We start from the raw sequence: 19,648 nt of genomic DNA on the forward strand, positions 1-19,648 counted from the left end.
GGTAGAGGGGAATGAAGAAGGATGTGGCCGTGTTTGTGTCGAAGTTCCTTACTTATTAACAAGTGAAGGCCAAAGATCAGACTAGCAGGTTTGTTGCAACCCTTGCCTATAGCCGAGTGGAAGTGAGAGCATGTCACGATGGATTTTGTTGTGGGCCTTCCGAGGAATCAACGGGGTAGTGATGCAATTTGTGTGGTGGTTAATCAGTTAACCAAGTCAGTGCACTTTATACCTATAAGCGTAAATGACTCGGTAGACTTTCTAGCTGACTTTTATGTTAGGGACACAGTGAGGTTGCACGGGGTCCCTGTAACGATTGTTTCAGATAGAGATCCGCGTTTTACGGCTCGATTGTGATAGAGTCTACAGAATGCCTTGGGCACGAGATTGACTTTTTGTACTACGTATTATCCTCAAACTAACGGGCAATCCGAGAGCGTACTATTCAGATCCTTGAGGATGTGCTTCGAGGTTGTGTCCTTGACTTTAAGGGGTCGTGGGAGAGGCACTTGCCCTTAGTGGAGTTTGCCTATAATAATAGCTTTTGGTTGAGTATTGGCATGGCACCATTTGAGGCCTTGTATGGTCGATCGTGTATATCTCTTGTGTGTTGGGCCGAGGTGGGCGATGCACCTATGTTGGGTCCAGAGTTAGTTCGGTATACGACAGAGAAAGTCGCCCTTATACGTAAAAGGTTGGCTACTGCCCAGAGTCGCCAGAAAAGTTACGTCGACCGTAGGAGGAGACCTTTATCTTTTGAGGTAGGAGATCATGTCTTCTTCAAGATATCACCTAGGTGGGGTTTGATGAGGTTTGGGAAGAGTGAGAAGTTGTCCTCTAGATTTATTGGGCCTTTTGAGATCCTAAAGTGGATTGGAGAGATAGTATATCACTTGGCCTTGCCACCACAGCTTTCCAGGGTTCATGATGTGTTTCATATTTATATGCTTCAGAAGTATGAGTCGAATCCATCACACGTGTTGGATTGGACCGACTTAGAGGTAGATGAGGATGCCTCGTATGAGGAGAGACCAGTGAGAGTCTTGGATACTCGAGACCAAGTCTTGCGAGGCAAGACAAAATTCCCTTGGTTAAAGTATTGTGGCGACATCATGAAGTTAAGAAAGCAACTTGAGAACGTGAGTTGGAAGTTTGTGAGAAATATGAAGACCTATTTGTTAATGTTTGAGCACGTATTGAACCTTTTGTTATGTTGATTTAATATAAACATTGCATATGTTTTAGAAATGCGAATTGTATATTTAGTACTGAGAACTTGTTTATCATGTTGATGAGAATAAATGCCAGATGGATGGGTCATGGTATTAGAATTGGTTAATTATCATTGTTGTAACTGATTTAAACATGGTTTTAAAAAAAAAAAAATTGATTTATAATTTCGGGGACGAAATTCCTTAAGAGACCCTGAAATTCCTTAAGAGAGGGAGATTATAGTGATCCTGAGTTAGACTCGACCCATTTATCACTTTTAAACCCGTGAAAACATATTCGTAATGGTCATTCCTTTCTCTTTTTGTTTGGCTCTGGCTTCAAGGGTCGACACTATCCTTGTTGGTGTCGACATTGCCTTCTTTTCCTTGTCTTGTTTTGCTCCTAGGGTTGACACCGGCTTTGGAGGTGTCGATGCCATCTTACTGTTATGTTCTTGGAATGGCTATTGAAATTTATGGTCGACACTAGCCTTGGTGGTGTTGATACTTGTCTTTTGTTGTTAGCTTTAATGGTCGACACTAGTCTGAGAAGAGTTGATCCTTGTCTACTGCAGAATCTGGGTTTAGTTGTTGAAATTTAGTGTTGACACTAGTCTGGGAAGGGTTGACACCTTGTTTGCTGCTAGTATTGTTTTTCTTCAATTCTTCCTGAAGGGTCGACACTAGTTTGGGAATGGTCGACCCCTGTGAGTCTTTTTCCAAATTTTAGTTCAGTTTTAGGCCCTACTTCTTGGGGATTTTGACTTGTTCGTTTGGGTTAACTTTGAGACTTTATTTCACTTTAACCTAGCACTATAAATAGGGCCCTCACGTACTCTTTTCTTCACTTTGTCTTTTCTTTCTCCTCTCTAAACTGTGAGTCTCTCTTTTCTCTCTCTAAACTCACTTTTCGCTCAAAGATCTTTAGATCTACTCATCTAGAAGCATCTCCTCATCTTACTCCTTTGAGATTAAGTGTAGAGCTTGTCGAGGGTTTCGTTTTGATCTAAGTAAATCGTTGTTTCGTCACCGTCAACTTTGGGCTTTTCTTCATTCTTCCTATTCTAAGTTTGAGGTAGGGATTTTTCGCACCCTCTTATGAGTTCTAACTTAGTTATTTTATATTTCTAAAACAATATTGTGATTTTTGGAGATTTTGGACAAATCTAGGGTTTTGGTTGGAAATCAAAAAGAGGAGTTTTCAAATGGTTTGTTGGAAATGTTTGTAGAAAGGTATTTATTGTTGACCTATGATGAAATGATGGATTTTTACCTTTGGATATGATTTGTAAAGAAAAAGGGGATTTTGCCCTAGAAATCTTAAATGTTGATCTTGTAAAGATAATGAAAATGATGTTGGGTTTTATGTAATTGGAATGATGTCTTTCTCTACTAAAAGAAGATTTTGAAAGAAAACAAGGTTTGCTCTAAAACCATGGGTTTGACTTGTGTTGGAAAAATATTAAAGGATGATGTTAGTTTTGTAATACCGCTCATGTCTTGATGATGGTGATGGAGGATATTGATGATGATTGCGAAGTTAGATATGTTATATCGCTCACATCTTGGAAATGATGATAATGTGTATTATTATTGAAATTTTCTATTTACTAGATATATCTATTTTGGGGTATCGGTGGAGAATAGTTATGAGTGTTGTAGAAATTTCATTAGAATTAGGTGAACTAAAACTAATTTCTTATCCATGTGCATTGAATATTGTAGCTTATTTAATACATTGAAAATGTATATGATTTTGAGAAAAAGGGGTAAACGTTGGAAAGAGGTGTGTATCACTAAATCAAGTTGGTCTATGTGTCTAGGGTGAAAGTCCCAAAAAACGTGCATATACATGGGTGTCGATTTCCACGGAGGAAATATCCGTAAAATGGAAATAGTAGTGCTTGTATAGGCTACGTTTACATGAGTGTCGTTTGATGGTTTCCTGTAGACAAAATATCTGTGAAAAGTTGTACCGGTTAAGAATTCCCCTTGTTTTCTATTGTAAAGAATATGAATTGAGAATTGTGATATAAACTGAGCATGACATAGTTTTGAGAAAGAAATGCAAAACATTTTGACATGAGTATTGCATATGCATTTCACCCTTATATCTTTGTTAAGATTTATATATTGTGTTGGATTATTTTTACTAGGTTTTGGCTTACCTTATATGGGAAAACTATTTTCAGGTGTTAGTGAGATGCGTCTGCCAAGGAAGTAGCTTGGGAGGATTGGAGCAAGAGCTTCATTTTGTTTACTTTGTTGTAATTAGTTTGTGTAAACCCAGGGCTTTATTTGTATTGGATATAGATCTATGTCGATGTAACCAAGCACAGTCTAGGATAGTTGTAGCCTTCAAGGCATTTCAGTTATATAACTTTTATTTCACATTTTGATGTTGGCACATGTCATAAATTCAAGATTAAGTCTTATGAATGTATGTTCGCATGTATCACTCTTTTGTACAATTGAGTCTTATGTATTGGAAGGACTTTCTACTCTGATTTAGATTTTGTTATGGATGATTTATTATAATTTATTTTGGGGCGTTACAAAGTTTATATCACCATTCATGAATACACCTCTCACTTCCAAGTAAATTCTTTTTTTTTTGGTTGCACTTATATAAATTAAAAAAATAAAATAAAATGAAAGGTAACATGGTTATTGAGAGGGTAATTTTTGGGAAAATTGGGCCGAGCTTCGAGTTGGGTTTTGAGGCCCAAAACGCAGAGGACTAGGTAAAAAGGCCGTACGGAATACTCCGGCCTAGAGGGCAAGGTTACTCCGGCCTAGGGGAGACAAAGTTACTTCGGCCCAAGGAGGTGAGTTTATTCCGGCTCAAGAAGAGATAGTTACTTCGGCCCAAGGAAGAGTAAGGCTACTCCGGTCCAGAGACAACTCGGAGTAGGGCCGGTCTTAGAGTTAATCCGGTCGCAGTATGTTCTGGGAAGACCGGTTTCAGAATTAGTCCGGTCGTAACACAATCTGGTTAGGTCGGTCAAAACTTGTTACTTGGAAGTTTGATCTAAGCACACCAAGGTTGAACAGGGGCAGCCGAAGTAATGAGTTAAAGGAGAAGACCGAGCTAAGGATAGTTCGGCCTTCTTTGTGGCTCAGCATAGCCAGTGTTATTTCGGCCGTGTGGTAGTTCGGCTATGGAGAAAACCATCCCACTTGGTTTAAGCAGTGGGGGAGGATGTGAAAGGATAAGCATTATCCTTAAGAGTATGAATCCTAGGAGGACTCTACACGGAGAAATACAAGTCCTACTAGGATTGTGCCATATGAAACTTATAAAAGCTCACAAGCATCACCTTGGAGGAGGTAATTGAACACAATTTTTCTGAGAACTTAGAGCTTTGTCTATTTGTCAAGTTTTCTGACTTAGGCATCGGAGAGGTTTCCGGCACACACCCGCCGGCTAGCTCACGTTTGTGTTTTCAGGTGACAAAGCGACGTCGTACGGAGGAGCGTGGACTTGGTCAACAGGATTATACGAGGAGAATTATTTCCTCCCCGTACAGTTATGTAAAATACAGAACTAATTATGTAATTATTGCTCAAGTTGTCAATGTTCTTAGAAAATATTTAAGATCCGAGTTTATAAATAAACCGTTAACTTAATTTATTAACATAAAAAAATTAATTATACTTTTCACTATGGTCTTTATACATTACAACATATAAGAGTTTTAGAAATCAAATGTTTTGGTTTCTAAAAATGAAAATTTTATTGTAAAAGACATTTAGGGACCAATTTTCATCGTCATGAGGATAGTCGCTAAAATGTCATCCCAGAAAGTCAAAAACAAAACTTTTAGAGAGAAAATTTTAAAAATGTCACTAATAAATAAACTTTTAGGGACAAAATAATTTGGACTCAAAATGATTTATTTTTTGAGAAAGAAAATTTGGCCCCAAAAGGATAATAATTCATCACTAATGTCCAATTTTTGTTGCTAAAAATATAATAATGACAGTTTTCGCAACAAAATTATTTAGTTCCTAAAAAATAATTGTCTCTAAATTTTAGTCTCTAAAACCTTAATATTTTGTAGTGATAGTTTCAATTTAAATAATGTGGTCATTCTGTTTAGATTTTCAATAATTTTTTTTATATGTGCACCTTAAAGGACTAACAAGTATAAAAAAAATTTATTAATTTTAATCTCCAACTAGACTAAAAAGACTAAATTGAAATTAGATTTAAAGTATAATGATCAAACTTTGTAATTTAAAATAATAAGATATAAAAAATCAGAGAATGGTAGTGAACCCATAACAGCAATGTCCCAGGATCGCAATCCAAGAGTAGTTTCAAAGTCATTATTTTGTTTTATAAAAGAAAAAAAGAAAAAAATAAAAATTTATAAGCATTAAAAGTGTAATTAGTTAAGTATATATTTTTTTCTCCTCGTGTATAACGACAGGTGCTTTTCTTAAATGTGGAGAGGATGACTGGACAAAGAATAAGATCAAAAGTTGCTTCCACATTTGGACATGCTTTTCTTTTTGGTGAAGTCTAAATATTTGTTTGCTTGAGGTGCGTTGCAAACTCAACATTATAAATAGACCTCATGTGTTGTTTTAATTTAATCATCAAAATCTAAATTCACAATCCAATAATAAGTCACGCTGCAAATAATGAGTAACCTATTTAGCTGCATAAAAATAATGGGTTACTTATTTAGTCGCAGAAAAATCACCATTCTTAGCATTGATGGAGGCGGTGTTAGGGGTCTTATCCCTGCAAAAGTCCTTGAATTCCTCGAGAATGAACTTAAGGTTTGGTTTACATTAACATTGTTTTGTACTTTCTATAGCATAATAACACACATATATGGAGTTAATAACTTTTTTTTCTCCTCAAGTATATATCTAAGTCAAATTTGTACAAAAATTACGGTTAATATTATTTTTTATTTATATTTTTGAGTTTAGTTTCTTTCAAATTGATCATTTTAATTTGAGAGAGCATTTGGGTTTAGTAAGCTAAATTAGAATCGATTTTGGTGATCTAAACTATTTACTTTTTACGGCTTGTTAAGTAGAATATGCATGTAAAAAATTAAAATGATCATACATTGATAACTACTATATGTTTGAAATTAGATTTGTATTATAAAAAATGAATTACTATTCTTGAAATTATATTTTTCATCTATTTTTTTTTTTAAAACAAATATGATTCAAACATATATAATTATCGATATCTAATCATCTTAATTTTTTACATAAATATTCTAATCATCGAGTTCTAAAAAGGGAATGATTTAAATAACTGAAATCGGTCACAAAATAGACTTATCAAATCCAAACGCGCAATCAAATTAGCATAACCAATTTTTTTTTCCCACTTATGAAGCAAAAAACACTACTACTCATCATAATATGTGTGTGTAATTTTGTGATTACATATAGACTCTGGAAAAGGAGGATGTAAGGCTTGTAGACTACTTTGACGTAATGGCGGGGACAAGTGCAGGAGCGCTTATCACAGCTATGCTTGCTGCACAATCAACAACTAATGCCCAACAACTAGGCACATCATCAGCATCATCTCCAGCTCCAGCTCCCAATTCTACCGAACCAATTGATCATGGCAGATCACGACCTCACACAGCAAAAAAAATTGTTGATTTACTCTGCCATACTACTCCCAAAATCTTTGGGAAGTATAAGCCTGACCAAAGTGACAAGAAGGACCCCTCGGTCTCCAATGGTGAACATGACCAAGGTGACAAGAAGAAGACAACAGTCCCCAGTGGTAACCCTCACCAAGGCGACAAGAAGGAGCCCGAAATCCACGATGCCAAGGACAAGTAAAAAACAAAAAACCAAATCTAACCTTTTTATTTTTGTTTGAGTAATTTTGGTTTGCTTGAATCACCTAAATTTGTGCATTCTGGTCATCCGGGTGGTCAATTGGTTAGTTGTCCAGCCGATCATCTGGCAATAAGGGTGATAGCCGTGGTTGACAAGGGTCACAACCACGGTTGACAAGGATTGCACTAGTCGTCTGGGTGGTCGTCTAGACGGTCGACCGGTAGGCACAAATCCAGGCGATTCGGTCAAACTCAAATTCAATGGATGAATTATTTTTCTTTTTGATTTTATGAATTATTTTTCTTTTTGATTTTATTTATTTAAAATTTTAAGGATAAACAACATATATATTCCTTGAAATTTGCTTAAAATATAGATTGTCCCCTGTGATTTTAGAAATTACAGCACGCTCCTTCAAGTTTCTAATTCCATAACAAATAACTTATTTTATTAATAAATCATCAAGTTAATTAACTGTTTTTAGATATATCAAAAAGATATTTTAATTAATAATTCAGATAATTTTATTATTGTATAGAAGAGTAAGTCGAAATTTTATTTTTTTCTGTTAGTTTTGTTAAATAAAAAATCTGACACTGAGTTATTTGTAATTTTCAAAGCTATAAAAGATAATTCGTATTTTCAGTAAATTTTAATGAGCGTATTTTTAATTTATCCAAATTTTAAATTACAAAGAGGAGGCTTAATGTTATCAAGTTTTTTGAACAAATCATTTTTAATTAATATTATAGAATATCTTTTATTTTTTGGGTGAATATATTATAGCTAATTCATTTAATTTTTCTTGTAATATATATTTAAACTTAAGTATAATTTTCAAAAAAAAAAAATTATTTTCTTTTATTTTACTTTATTTTGTACTGATGTTACTGTTATAAATATTGTCAATAATATGAATCTAATCTTTTAATATATCAATTATAATTTTATTTTATTTTTTTTGGCGGTGTACAATGTGATCATCAAACATTAATATATATTGTTTGGGAAGTGGGTTTGGGGCTAAAATAGCCGCAAAAAAATAAAATCGGCTATTTTAATCACAACAAGCAAAACATCACATTCAACCCATAATCATTACACTATTCTCTCATAAAAAAAGTCAAAAAAGTCAAAAAGTCTTTCCCAAACTAAACTTTTTAGCTCAGGCTAAAATAGCCAAAAAAGTTAAAAAGTTAAAAAGTCAACCCACTTCCCAAACGACAGCATATATATATAAGGGGTTGTTTGGGGTGTCCTAAATAAGTGCACTTTTTGTCTTTTTTGACTAAAAAGTTGAGAAAAAAATATGGATGTTTGGATTAACTTTTTGACTTTTTATAAAAAAAAATGTGTATTAAAAAATTGTATAAATAAGTGTATAAGGAATAAAGTAATGGTGTAGGCCGTACGGTTGGAAGCAGCGCTGTAGTGGGGTGTGTAGGGGATTTATTCTCTACTTTTCGGGCATAAGTTGGTCGGTTCTGTTCGGCCTATGTGGGTCACCACGGGTCCCGTTTTACTAATCGGAACCGTTATTGTGTAGAATTCATCGAGTACTATATGCTTGTAAAAAATCACGTTGATTGGATATCGATGGCTATCTGATCGTATTAGTTTTTTTTGTCAACTATTAACTATAACACTATTCATTTTTTATACAAAACTGATTTGATCATGTTGTTAGCGATATCCGGTAGACGTGATTTTTTACAGGCATATAATACTAGACAAGTTCTACATATTGAAATTGTTCGAATTATAAAAAAAGGACCCATGGTGAGCCTGCACGGGCCCAACTTTTCCAATGTCACTTAGTGAATGCTTATAAAATAAATTTTCCTTCCCTTTCACGGCAGTAGGTTTTGACTGATGGGCCGAAAAGTTGAATTATTATTTAATATTTATATATTAATTTTTTTATATATATTTTTTGATTAATAGTGATAACTTTTTAATTTTTTGAATAATTTTTTAATTTTTTGTCTTTTTTTAGTGGATCCCAAACCAACCCTAAGTGGGGCTCTATCCATGTAGGGCCTTGGACAACTACTGGACGGATCTAAGATTATTTTTATGGGGTTTGAAAATATATTTAGAAATATAAATTTTTATAATTTTAGGATGACATTTAAAATTTTTAAAATTGCGGTCGCCCGTCACCTTTTCCATACCACTTAATCCATCCTTGGACAGTTTCCTATACGACGAGCTGCTACTTTTATAACTAACAGATTAGAGAGGAAATAAGATATTGAGAAAAAGTTTAATGCATTTATTATTATTATTATTATTATTATTTTGGATTGAACAGAACGGGTAGAATTTCATTTTTTGGTTATTATTTTGGATTGAACAGAACGGATAGCCCTTCAATTTTGGGTAAAGTAGTTCACGCAATTGTAGCTGGTGTTGAAGAAGTACGTGCAGCTGGTAAAGAAGCATTTAAAGCTTTTGAAGAAAAAGCATTAATGCCTTGGCACGATGCGCGTAACCTTGAGGAAGAAGCTACAGAGGTGTTGGGAAAAGAAACTCGGTTGAAGGACACATTAACCAATGTTGTTATCCCAACTTATGATCTCCGTACACTGCATCCAGCTGTCTTCACTACACGCCTGGTGCGTAACTTACATCCATCTTGTTTAGTTTTGATTAATTTTTTTATTTACTTAAAAAAAATATTTAAAATAATACCACCAAAAAAAAAAAATTGTGCATAATTTATATTTTTGGTATTTAAAGATTTTTTTTATAAATATCATATGTTTTCAGTTTAATATATTTGGTGTATTTAAAAAATAAAAATCAATTAGTGGAATACTTTATCAACTATTAATAATTAAAGTCAGTAATTTTTTTCATAAGTTCATAATTATTTTGACAAGATGCCATTAATTTGTAACTCTTTTCTATACGAAACTGTCAGTTATAATGTTATCCTAAATAGAATATAAGACATTAAAGTCTAATAAATATTTTATATTAGTAAGAGGTCCATCTTTATGCTGTGTTTGGTTGGGAGATTTGGGGAGAGATTTAGAAAAGGAAAGGAAAAAGGTATGTGAAACTAGGTGAAATGTAAGTATATTTTATTCACATTTCACCGAACTTTTCCTTTTTCCTTTCCAATTCCCTCCTCAAATCTCCTAACCAACACAGCGTTAATAAAATAGTTTGGTAAGAAGTTCTTTATTATTTTGGAAGACATTTTATTACTAATTTTGTCCCTTATCTATCTATTGAATTTTTTTAACTATTTGTTTAAATAGTTTTCTATCTGTTTAATTTTTTTACTTTATCTATTTAAATATCTATTCAAATTTTATTATCTGCTCATTTTTTTTTGCTTATCTGTTTAAATTTATCTGTCCAAATTTTATTACTTGTTTAATTTTTTTCATAAATTCTTTTTGTTGATTTTTTTATTTGTTCAAATCTGTTCAACAACAACAACAAATGTTTTTATTTTTTCATTGATTGAAGAACTCAGGACCATATTGGAAAACTATTTTCACTTCAAACAAATCTGTTCTGTGATCTGTTCAATATTGTCTTCTTCATAACAAAAACAAAAACAAAAGCAAAAGCAAAAGCAAAAATAAAAACAAGTTTAAATAAATATAATAACAACCCCACTGCCAAGATTAAAAACAATAAAAAATTCAAATCTGAGATCAAAAAAATTAAACAGATCGTTATTGATAGATCTGTCAATAACACAGATCTTTTCAAATTGGAAGATGAATTTGGGTCGGGATTGGGGTTTTGGCTGGGAGGATTTGAGACAGATCTTTGGCTTCGGAGCTATTCGATCAACATGTCTCTCTCTCTCTCTCTCTCTGTGTGTGTTTATGGTTTCTTAATCTGAGTAATAAGTGAGAGTCACGAAGAATGACTCCGATCAGTGATGGAGTCATGCCTTTCTGTGCAAACTTGCAGAAGTTCTTTTCAACCTAGCTACAAAATCACAAGAAATCTATAATGCATATACATATACATATATATATATATATATATATATAGAGAGAGAGAGAGAGAGAGAGAGAGAAGGATGTTAAGGTTTTGGATTGACATCAAGGGAAAAGATCTTGAGTCAACTTGGAAGGGTTCGTTTGTAAGGCAGAGCCAAAGCGAAGAGATCTGGAGCCCCGAAATCTAGAGAAAGAGAGTGTTGAAAATGATAACAAAACTCTTTTTTACCTCATTTTCTTAGCATCCAAACAGTGCAAAAAATCCAAAACAACAATCTAATCCCACCAAATTCAACAAGAAGACCAAACCCTAAGCAAACCAAATCTATTCACAGATCTTGAACATATGGTTATATATGACATTATGATTTGTTTTCAGTAATGTAATACCAAACCATTGCTCAATTGGTCCCTCTATTTTAATTTTTGTCAACCTGATTCTATCACATCATTGTGAATAGAATTATAATTACTTTTTGAAAATTTTAAACATTTTCCTTCTTAAAATTCTGCACACTTCTTTCGCGGCTACTAACGCATGTAAATCAATACAGGCTACGGAAGGAAACCTTGATTTAAAATTGACAGACGTAGTTGTCGGCTCGGCTTCTGCACCTGTTTATTTTAGGCCCAAAACATTTAAAGTCGGGAGCAATGAATACACGCTCGTTGATGGTGGTGTCGTGGCTAACAATCCGGTAACATTCTTTCTTATGTTTTTTTAATGATTCTTTTTGACTTGTTTCTTTCGTATTAAAATATTAAGCCTTTATTCATTTTTTATTATCCTAACATATTAGTTTATTTTAAATGTTTTAGTTATATATAATTTGTATAATAAGTAAGGTCATAACATTAGTTAATATATTATTATGGACATTCATTAATACATGGAACATTACCGGTGCAATAATTATATTACAAAAGTTAGATTCCATAAAGAATTATTATTTGAAACGGAGGAAATATTAAAAATAAAAACTTGTAATCAAAACGTAAAGTTACATTTGTCAATAATTAAATTTTTATATTTAAATTATTTTTCTATCCATATTATTAAAGAGGGGTGCACTTTTCGTACGTCCCGCTGGAAATTACTATTTTACCCTTTTTGTTTTGTTTTTTTTTTTTAGTCATTATGTTATGTGTTGCCGTGGGGGCGCTTTGAGAAGATTAGTAAAAAGTCAGTTTTTTTGTCTTTTTTAACTTTTTTTTAAGTCAAAAAAGTCAACTTTTTTATCCAAAACAATCCTGTTTTTTGCCAAAAAAAAATTATTAAAAAAGTCAAAAAGTCAACTTTTTACTAACTTTTCAAAACACCACTATGTAGGTTATGTTGATGAAAAATTTTATAATACATAAGCATCTCCAACCCACTAGGCATATGATGCTTGTTAGTCAAAATGCCTAATGTGACTCATTTTTTTCAACTCCAATGCACTAGGCATATGCTTAGGCATTTTGGCTCAACTCACATTCACTAGCTACATGTAGCTAGCCTTCAAGGCTAGGCAAAATGTATTTAATCATTAAGATTATTTCCCTCCATCTTTGTTGCTGACGTGGCATTCTATAAAGTTAATAGTATTTGGATGAATAACTAAAATAAAGAGCATGGTTGGGGCAGAAACATGAAATCGTTGATAGGCAAAATAAAATATACACTTTATAGTAATATTTAGATAGGTAAAATGCCTACTACCATTGGAGATGCTCAGCGGCAGAGTTAGAAAATTAAATCAAGAGGGACACTTATTATTAATTACAGTTTTATTTTTTTCCCTTCATAACCAACAATAAGAAGATAATAATAATTTTTGAATTAATATTAAGCATAAAAAATTAAATAAATTGTTACAAAAGTATTTCATATAAAATTTTACAATTAATTTCGAGTAAATCGAAAAGAAACTATTACATGTAACTAGTGTACTATTGGCAATGTAAAAAAGTCATATATTTAAGTCGTAAAATAAATTATATAATGGTAAGAAAAATAAATTTTTTACAAAATTTGAGTAAAAATTTCATATAATGGTAATATCACGTCATGATTGACATATGATATTACCAACCAATAGTAAAACAACATATGAAGGGTGAACTCCACATGCAAATATAACTAGCACTCTAATAATTTTTACATATATATAGTGAGATTAATTATATTTACATATCAATAATGATGGATAATACTTTGATATTGAGATTTTTTCACAAAATTTTTATACATAAAAATATAATTTGTTGTAGTCACTTTATTTTAAATAAAACAATCACTATTGTTTTCATAAATTTAAAAATGGCCTTGATATTTTATTCTAAATATTATTTTTGTTTAAAATTTTATTTATATACATATGTAAAAAAAAAATTTGAAAAATTCAGGGGAGGCACGTGACTCCCTTAGTCTTTGTGTCACTGCCTTTAAGGGTGTATATTATATGTATTTTTTATGTGTTTTTGTAGTGTATGTTACGTATTTTGTGGTAATGTTACATATTTTTTCAGAAAAAATTTTAAAAAATAAAAACCTTGGATTTGATCTTTATTACAAAATAAACCCTGAACTTTTAATTTTATCAATTTAAACTCTAAATTTTTGGTTTGTTTTCAATTTGAACCATTTGTCTATTTTCGTTAAGTAAAATTGATGAAAAAAATAAGTAATTTAGTCATTAAACTCAATATAAGTATACATATGTTTAAAATAACCATTTTATAGGTTTTATTTTATTTATTTATTTATTATTTTTTGTGTGATTCTCTCTATTTTTTGGAGAGTTATAACAATTTGTGGTTCATAAATGAAATTACACATCATATATATGCGCGTGTGTGTATATATAATTAAAGGTAACGTTTTTGTCTTGGTTAGTGACACATTCTAAAGGTTTACTTTTTATAAAGAAAAAAATTTACATCAACATGTCTTTTCCATTTACACATAAAACACAAACTCAATTTCAATTGTAATAACTAGTTTTATATAGATTCTATTTGAAAAATACTTATTTTTCATATATATAACTATAATTTAATTATTACGATATTTGAAAAAAAATTATCTCGATATACAAATAAATAAATAAGACAAAATATGCTTAATTATGTGTATCACACAGATTAAATTTTAAAAAAATTTATATATATATATATATATATATATTTTTGTCTATCTTTTTGATCTCGTAATATTAATTTATACTTAGGACTGGTTTGGGATGATCTAAATAAATGTATTTTTTGATTTTTTATGAAATATGGGTTAAATATGAGTTGGGTTTGAAGTGATGTGGTAAAGAAGTGATGTGATTTAAATAAAATGATGTGACTTAAATAGAATAGTGACTTTTTAACTTTTGACATTTTTAAGTTATGACAAACAACGTCTTAATAGATAAATATATATATATATATATATATAAAGGTGGTGTTTATCCTAATTTTTTTTCTCTCTCCCCTATGTGGCATCTCTTCTGTATTTTTTTTTTTTTAAGGGCCATGTAACATACACTTATACTTAATTATTTCTAAAATCTAATAATTAAAAGACTTCTAATTAATCTAAACAATTCATAAATAAAATTTAAAATAATTATACGTACTAAAATAATTTCACTTTTATTCAAGTATTTAATTTTTATATTAAAATTAAATATATTTCTTATCTTTTTGTCCATTTTTTTAATATTTTATTATTAATTTATATTGAGTTTCCTATTTAACATGAAATTGTTTATTAGAAAAAATTTATATTTAATTTAAACTTTATATACTTATATAATTATATACAATATGTATAAATAGTTTTATTCACCCAAAAAGTACAAACATTTTTAAAATAGATATTAAAGAAAAATTAATACTCAACATAATTAATCTATCTATTTTTTCCTTAATCTAACCGCAACATTTATATTTGATTTTTTAAAATAATTTTTTTTATAACTTCCGTTCCTACTTTTTTTATTTTTATTTCTAATTGAATAAAAAAATAAGTATTTAGAATCACTTTTAATTGTATGTTATTATTTCTCTTTTCAATTTAACTTTTATTACTAATGTCAAATTGAGTGTTATTTTACTATGTTATCATTTAATATCATATAAAATCATTATATATTTATTTCAGTTACATTTTTATAGCACGATAGTGGTAAGATTATTAAAATATACACAAATAATTGACATAAAATTATTATATATATTTGTTTAAATAACACTTTATAGAATTATAAGGTTAAGATTATCCAAAATAAAAATTAGAATCACTCTTGAATCTTAAATGACTTTTTTTTTCCTCCAATTTAATCATTATTTTTTAAATTAAATAATGAATATTTATTTTATTGTGTTGAAATTAAGTACAAGAGTATCATATATATATATATATATATATTTAAACTACACTTTCATAGCTTAACAGAATGAAAATTACACTGCATATTTCGTAATATATTTTGTAAATAATTGTATATATATATGTATGTATACATATATATACATAGATATATACATAAATAATTCAATTAAAATTATTATATATTTATTTGTGCTCTATTTTATATCATGATAAAATTAATATTATTATTTTATAATACATACATTGCAACATATTTCTAAATATAATATATATCTATATATATATAAATAATTTAATTTAATTTTATAAAATATTATTTTGTTGTAATATTATATATATTTTTTGTATTGTTACACATGAAAATTTATGAGATAAGATACGATAAGATTATTAATAGGATTGTGAGAATAAAATTATATTAATATATGATAAGATCATATATAGTGTTGTGAAGGATGTGATTATATATACGATAAATAATTGAATAGAATGAGTTAGCTATTATATTGGAAAAATTAGTGAAATATCATTCTCTAACTTTGTGTAGTAAGAGAGATCCAAGATACTTTTTTTTTTTATTAGTTAAGGTCCCTTGATAAAAAAAATTTCTGTAATTATTCCAGAGAAATTTCAATATTTCTTGGTGAAATCAGAAAAATTTCTCTAAGAAAATTGAAATTTTTCTATGTCGGAGTGAAATTTTTCTAAGTCGATTTTCTCTATGAAAATATTGAGTGACCCTAATTACTATGAAAATATTTTATGTCATCTATCTTATAAAATTTTAATATCAGGGGCCTTAAAAAAACTTTTTTGAAAAAATTAGTGAAATATCCCTTTTCAATTTTTGATAGTAGTAGAGGTCTAATATATTTTTTTTTGTTAGTTAAGATCTCTCAATAAATTATTAGAGAAATTTCTCTTTAAAGAGTTTCAAAATTTCTTTATGCTTAAATTTTTCTATGAAAACATTGAAATCCTCAACTACTATGAAAATGTTATATTTTTTTTTTTATCTTAAAAAAATCTTAATATCAAAACCTTAAACTAAAACTTTTTTTTTTTTTGGTCCTTGCAATATATATATATATATATATAAACACGTAATTACACCAAACAGGTGCTATGCCTGTATGTGTTTTTCTTTTTATTTTTTAATTAATTAATTTATTGTGTGTGTAGACACTTCTTGCTATACAAGAAGCAGCACAGCTATTTGGAAATCCACGTGACTATAGTAATTATCTAATTCTATCCCTTGGTACGGGCAAGGAAAAGGCTGTTGATGATGGAGACAGCACTATTTCACTCGAGAGTGCCGCGGATTGGCTCCTCCCGGGTTTTACGAGACTACCAAAGTTGTTGGAAGTGATGTTCGGAGCGTCCGATGATATTATAGATGTCACCACTTCATTCATTCTTGGTAAACATAATACTCGCCACAATTATCTGCGAATTCAGGTATGTATTTGTTCTCTCTTTGCAGGAATCACTCAATCTTTTTATATTTTATTTTGTGCAGTAATTTTAGTATTACATTGATAATTTAATAAATTGTTCATCTTTACAAGTTTCATAATAAAGATGAATTACATTTAAAAAAAAAAATAATATTAAAAATTTCAAAAGTTTTAATAATATTTTTATCAATGAATGTGAGACTCACGTGATATCTTCATGGTATGAGTTTCACATTCGTGTATAACATTTAATAGAAATATTGATAAAATTTTAGAGTCTCTAGTATGTTTTTATAAAAAAATTAGTTTCATTGAGTATGAGTAAATATATAAATAAATTAGCAACAAAGGTTGGTTCAGTTGGTAAGGCTCGTTCCCTTCGCCTATTTGTTTTAGGTTCGAGTCCCTCTGCCGGTAATCCTTTGTTGATGGGCAATATTGCGTAACGTTTTCCCTAGTCCTGGAGTGGGGTAGCCTCCCCTCCTCCTAAGCTTTTTGTTGAGTCGTAAAAAAATATATAAACAAATTACATTTTATTTTTAAAAATAGATGTATACTATGAGTTCAAACCTAAATCATCTATTTATAAAATAAAATGTAATTTAAACATTGATATCTGATAAATTATTTTTTTACACAAATGATTTTCATTATAAAATTTATAAGATAAACGATTCAAATTATTGTTATAGTTCAAAGTAGGGCCTATAAAATGGTAGATAGTGGTATGGATGGAGTAATTCTCTCAATGTGCTTGCTAAATAACAGTAAACTTCTCACTATTAAATAAAATTGTTTTTTTTTTTAAATTTAATTTCAACTGATTTAGGTGACAAAAGAAAAAAAACAAAAGTCTTTTTGTTTATTTATTTTTTGTAAGGAAATCTTACTTGTTTGGCAAGAATTAAAAAATTATTATTTTTAATTTCTTTTTATCTTTTCAAGTTATTTTAGTCTTGAAAGATCTCATCAAAAATATATATATATATATATATATATATATATATATATTAATGAGATGTGATATAATATAAGATGATGTCATACTTTGCATTTAATTTGATTTTATTTATGGATTTTTATCGACCAGTAACATAATATAAAATGATGTCACGGTGATAGTCACGGTCACAGTTACAGTCACTGTTACTAATAGAAAAACATGTATTGCTTGAATTGAAATAATTAACATATACTATAAAATTATAAATACATACCTAATATAAAATTATAAATACATACTAATAATTAGAAAATGGAACTATCAGCGATATGACATGAAGCATGATGAGATGGAGCTCAACAATGCCAGTGAAAAGAATCTTAATATGCTAAAAGAAATTGCTGATAAGCTTATTCACGATCATGACTCGGAAACTGGCTTACTTAAAAACACACGTGAAGACGTTGCTCCCCTCAAAATCGAATGTAAGCTCAAGAGGTAAGATTTATTTATCAAATACTACAGCAAAACATACATATTTGATTAACCAAGTTGAATATATATAATAAATAAATATTTCTAATTAATAACATTAGTCCTGAATTTATTGGTTACTTCGTGAATTTTTCTTAGTCGGGCCAATGAAAAGCTCAGTACTATTTTGACAATCCGGTTAAAAACAATTTTTTTTTTTTTTTTTGAATCGCATCATTTGTCTACTTTTTTATACTTTTTTTTTTTTATAAAGAAAATTCAAAAAATCAGCTTTTAATTAACCTCCCAAAACATTTATAAAGAAAAAATTGCCACCCATCTTATAAGCATTTTTTTTTTCCAGGTTTATTTTTGTGTTTAGCATTTTTTTTTACTTTGTCAATTTTTATTTCAGGGAGATCTATCTCAACTAGACGACTGAAATTAAAAAATGAAAATTAGAAAATCTTTTTATTTTTTATTTTTCGTATTTTTCTAATAGTTTTAATTTTTTTTTTTTTACTTTTTGAATGTCCTTAATATATTAAAAAAAATTTACTAAAAATAAGAAATAAAAAACTTCATTTTCAAAAAATTAAATTCTAAAAATTGAAATAAAACAAGGTGAATAGTGCCACATCACATAGTAAATAGCAAACGATAACAAATATGTATGTCATAAATTTACTTTATTTTCCATTAACATACAAAATCTACTTACTCCTTTGCAGATTTGCTGAAAGACTCTATTATGAAAGGAGAAGGCGCGAGTTTTACAGGAAGTATTACCATGTGATGGTGATTATCTGTTTTCTAGTGTTAGTGTTCTTTGGATTTCGTGGTGTTGGATTCATTTAATTTGGAACCAAAACCACTGCTCATAAAAAAAGGTTCACCACCTATATCTATATTATATTTTCATTTTTTTCTTTTACCCTTGATTTCAGAACAAAAATAAGAGAGGCATAATCTCTCCAAGTGAATGTGTAAAAATAAGTGTGTGATAAATTGTTGCTCTTCGTTGTAATGTTCTATCCTTTCTTATATAATCAATAAAGTACAACTTTCAATTAATTATCTCTTGTTTAATCGTGTTCCAAATCCTTGCTGCTTGACAGTTGAGTTTTTTTTTTGTTTTGTTTTCCCCCTTCTCCAAGATCTTTCACGTCCTCTGTAAGTTTTTCTTGTATTGCACCAAAATGAAGTTGTTTTGGTGCGTGAAAAAAATAAATAAATAAGGGTATCATGAAAAATCTTCATGAAGATTATTTATCCTGAATTAGTTTGTATTATTTTATTATATGTTATGTAATCAGTCTTGAATTAGTTTCATAAAAAAAAAATATATGATATTTATTTCACGATGCGTAGAATTACAAAAGGGCAAAAAA

At 29.6% G+C, this 19,648-nt stretch overlaps 1 protein-coding gene across 2 annotated transcripts; it reads left to right on the forward strand.

Annotated features, from left to right (window-relative positions):
• The first annotated feature begins 5,810 nt into the window (after window positions 1–5,810).
• Window positions 5,811–19,331, forward strand: LOC114274502 (patatin-like protein 5). 2 transcript variants are annotated; one of them, XM_028216447.2, is made up of 7 exons: window positions 5,811–6,002; window positions 6,639–7,039; window positions 9,403–9,661; window positions 11,569–11,712; window positions 16,563–16,841; window positions 18,109–18,281; window positions 18,989–19,331. In XM_028216447.2, the coding sequence occupies exons 1-7, from the start codon at window positions 5,862–5,864 to the stop codon at window positions 19,113–19,115; spliced, it is 1,524 nt and encodes a 507-aa protein (XP_028072248.2). In that variant the 5' UTR covers window positions 5,811–5,861; the 3' UTR covers window positions 19,116–19,331. The 2 variants fall into 2 exon arrangements, with proteins under 2 accessions (XP_028072248.2, XP_082743990.1); XM_082887864.1 differs by lacking the exon at window positions 18,109–18,281.
• The last annotated feature ends 317 nt before the right edge of the window (window positions 19,332–19,648 follow it).

This window comes from Camellia sinensis, chromosome 9, assembly GCF_055761805.1.
Source record: "Camellia sinensis isolate YWXY chromosome 9, ASM5576180v1, whole genome shotgun sequence".
Lineage (NCBI taxonomy): Eukaryota > Viridiplantae > Streptophyta > Magnoliopsida > Ericales > Theaceae > Camellia > Camellia sinensis.

Coding starts and splice junctions, on each gene's coding strand:
- LOC114274502 (XM_028216447.2), top strand. CDS start 5,862: ATGAGTAACCTATTTAGCTGCATAAAAATAATGGGTTACTTATTTAGT. Junction 6,003..6,638: donor TCCTCGAGAATGAACTTAAG/GTTTGGTTTACA, acceptor GATTACATATAG/ACTCTGGAAAAGGAGGATGT. Junction 9,662..11,568: donor CTGTCTTCACTACACGCCTG/GTGCGTAACTTA, acceptor AAATCAATACAG/GCTACGGAAGGAAACCTTGA.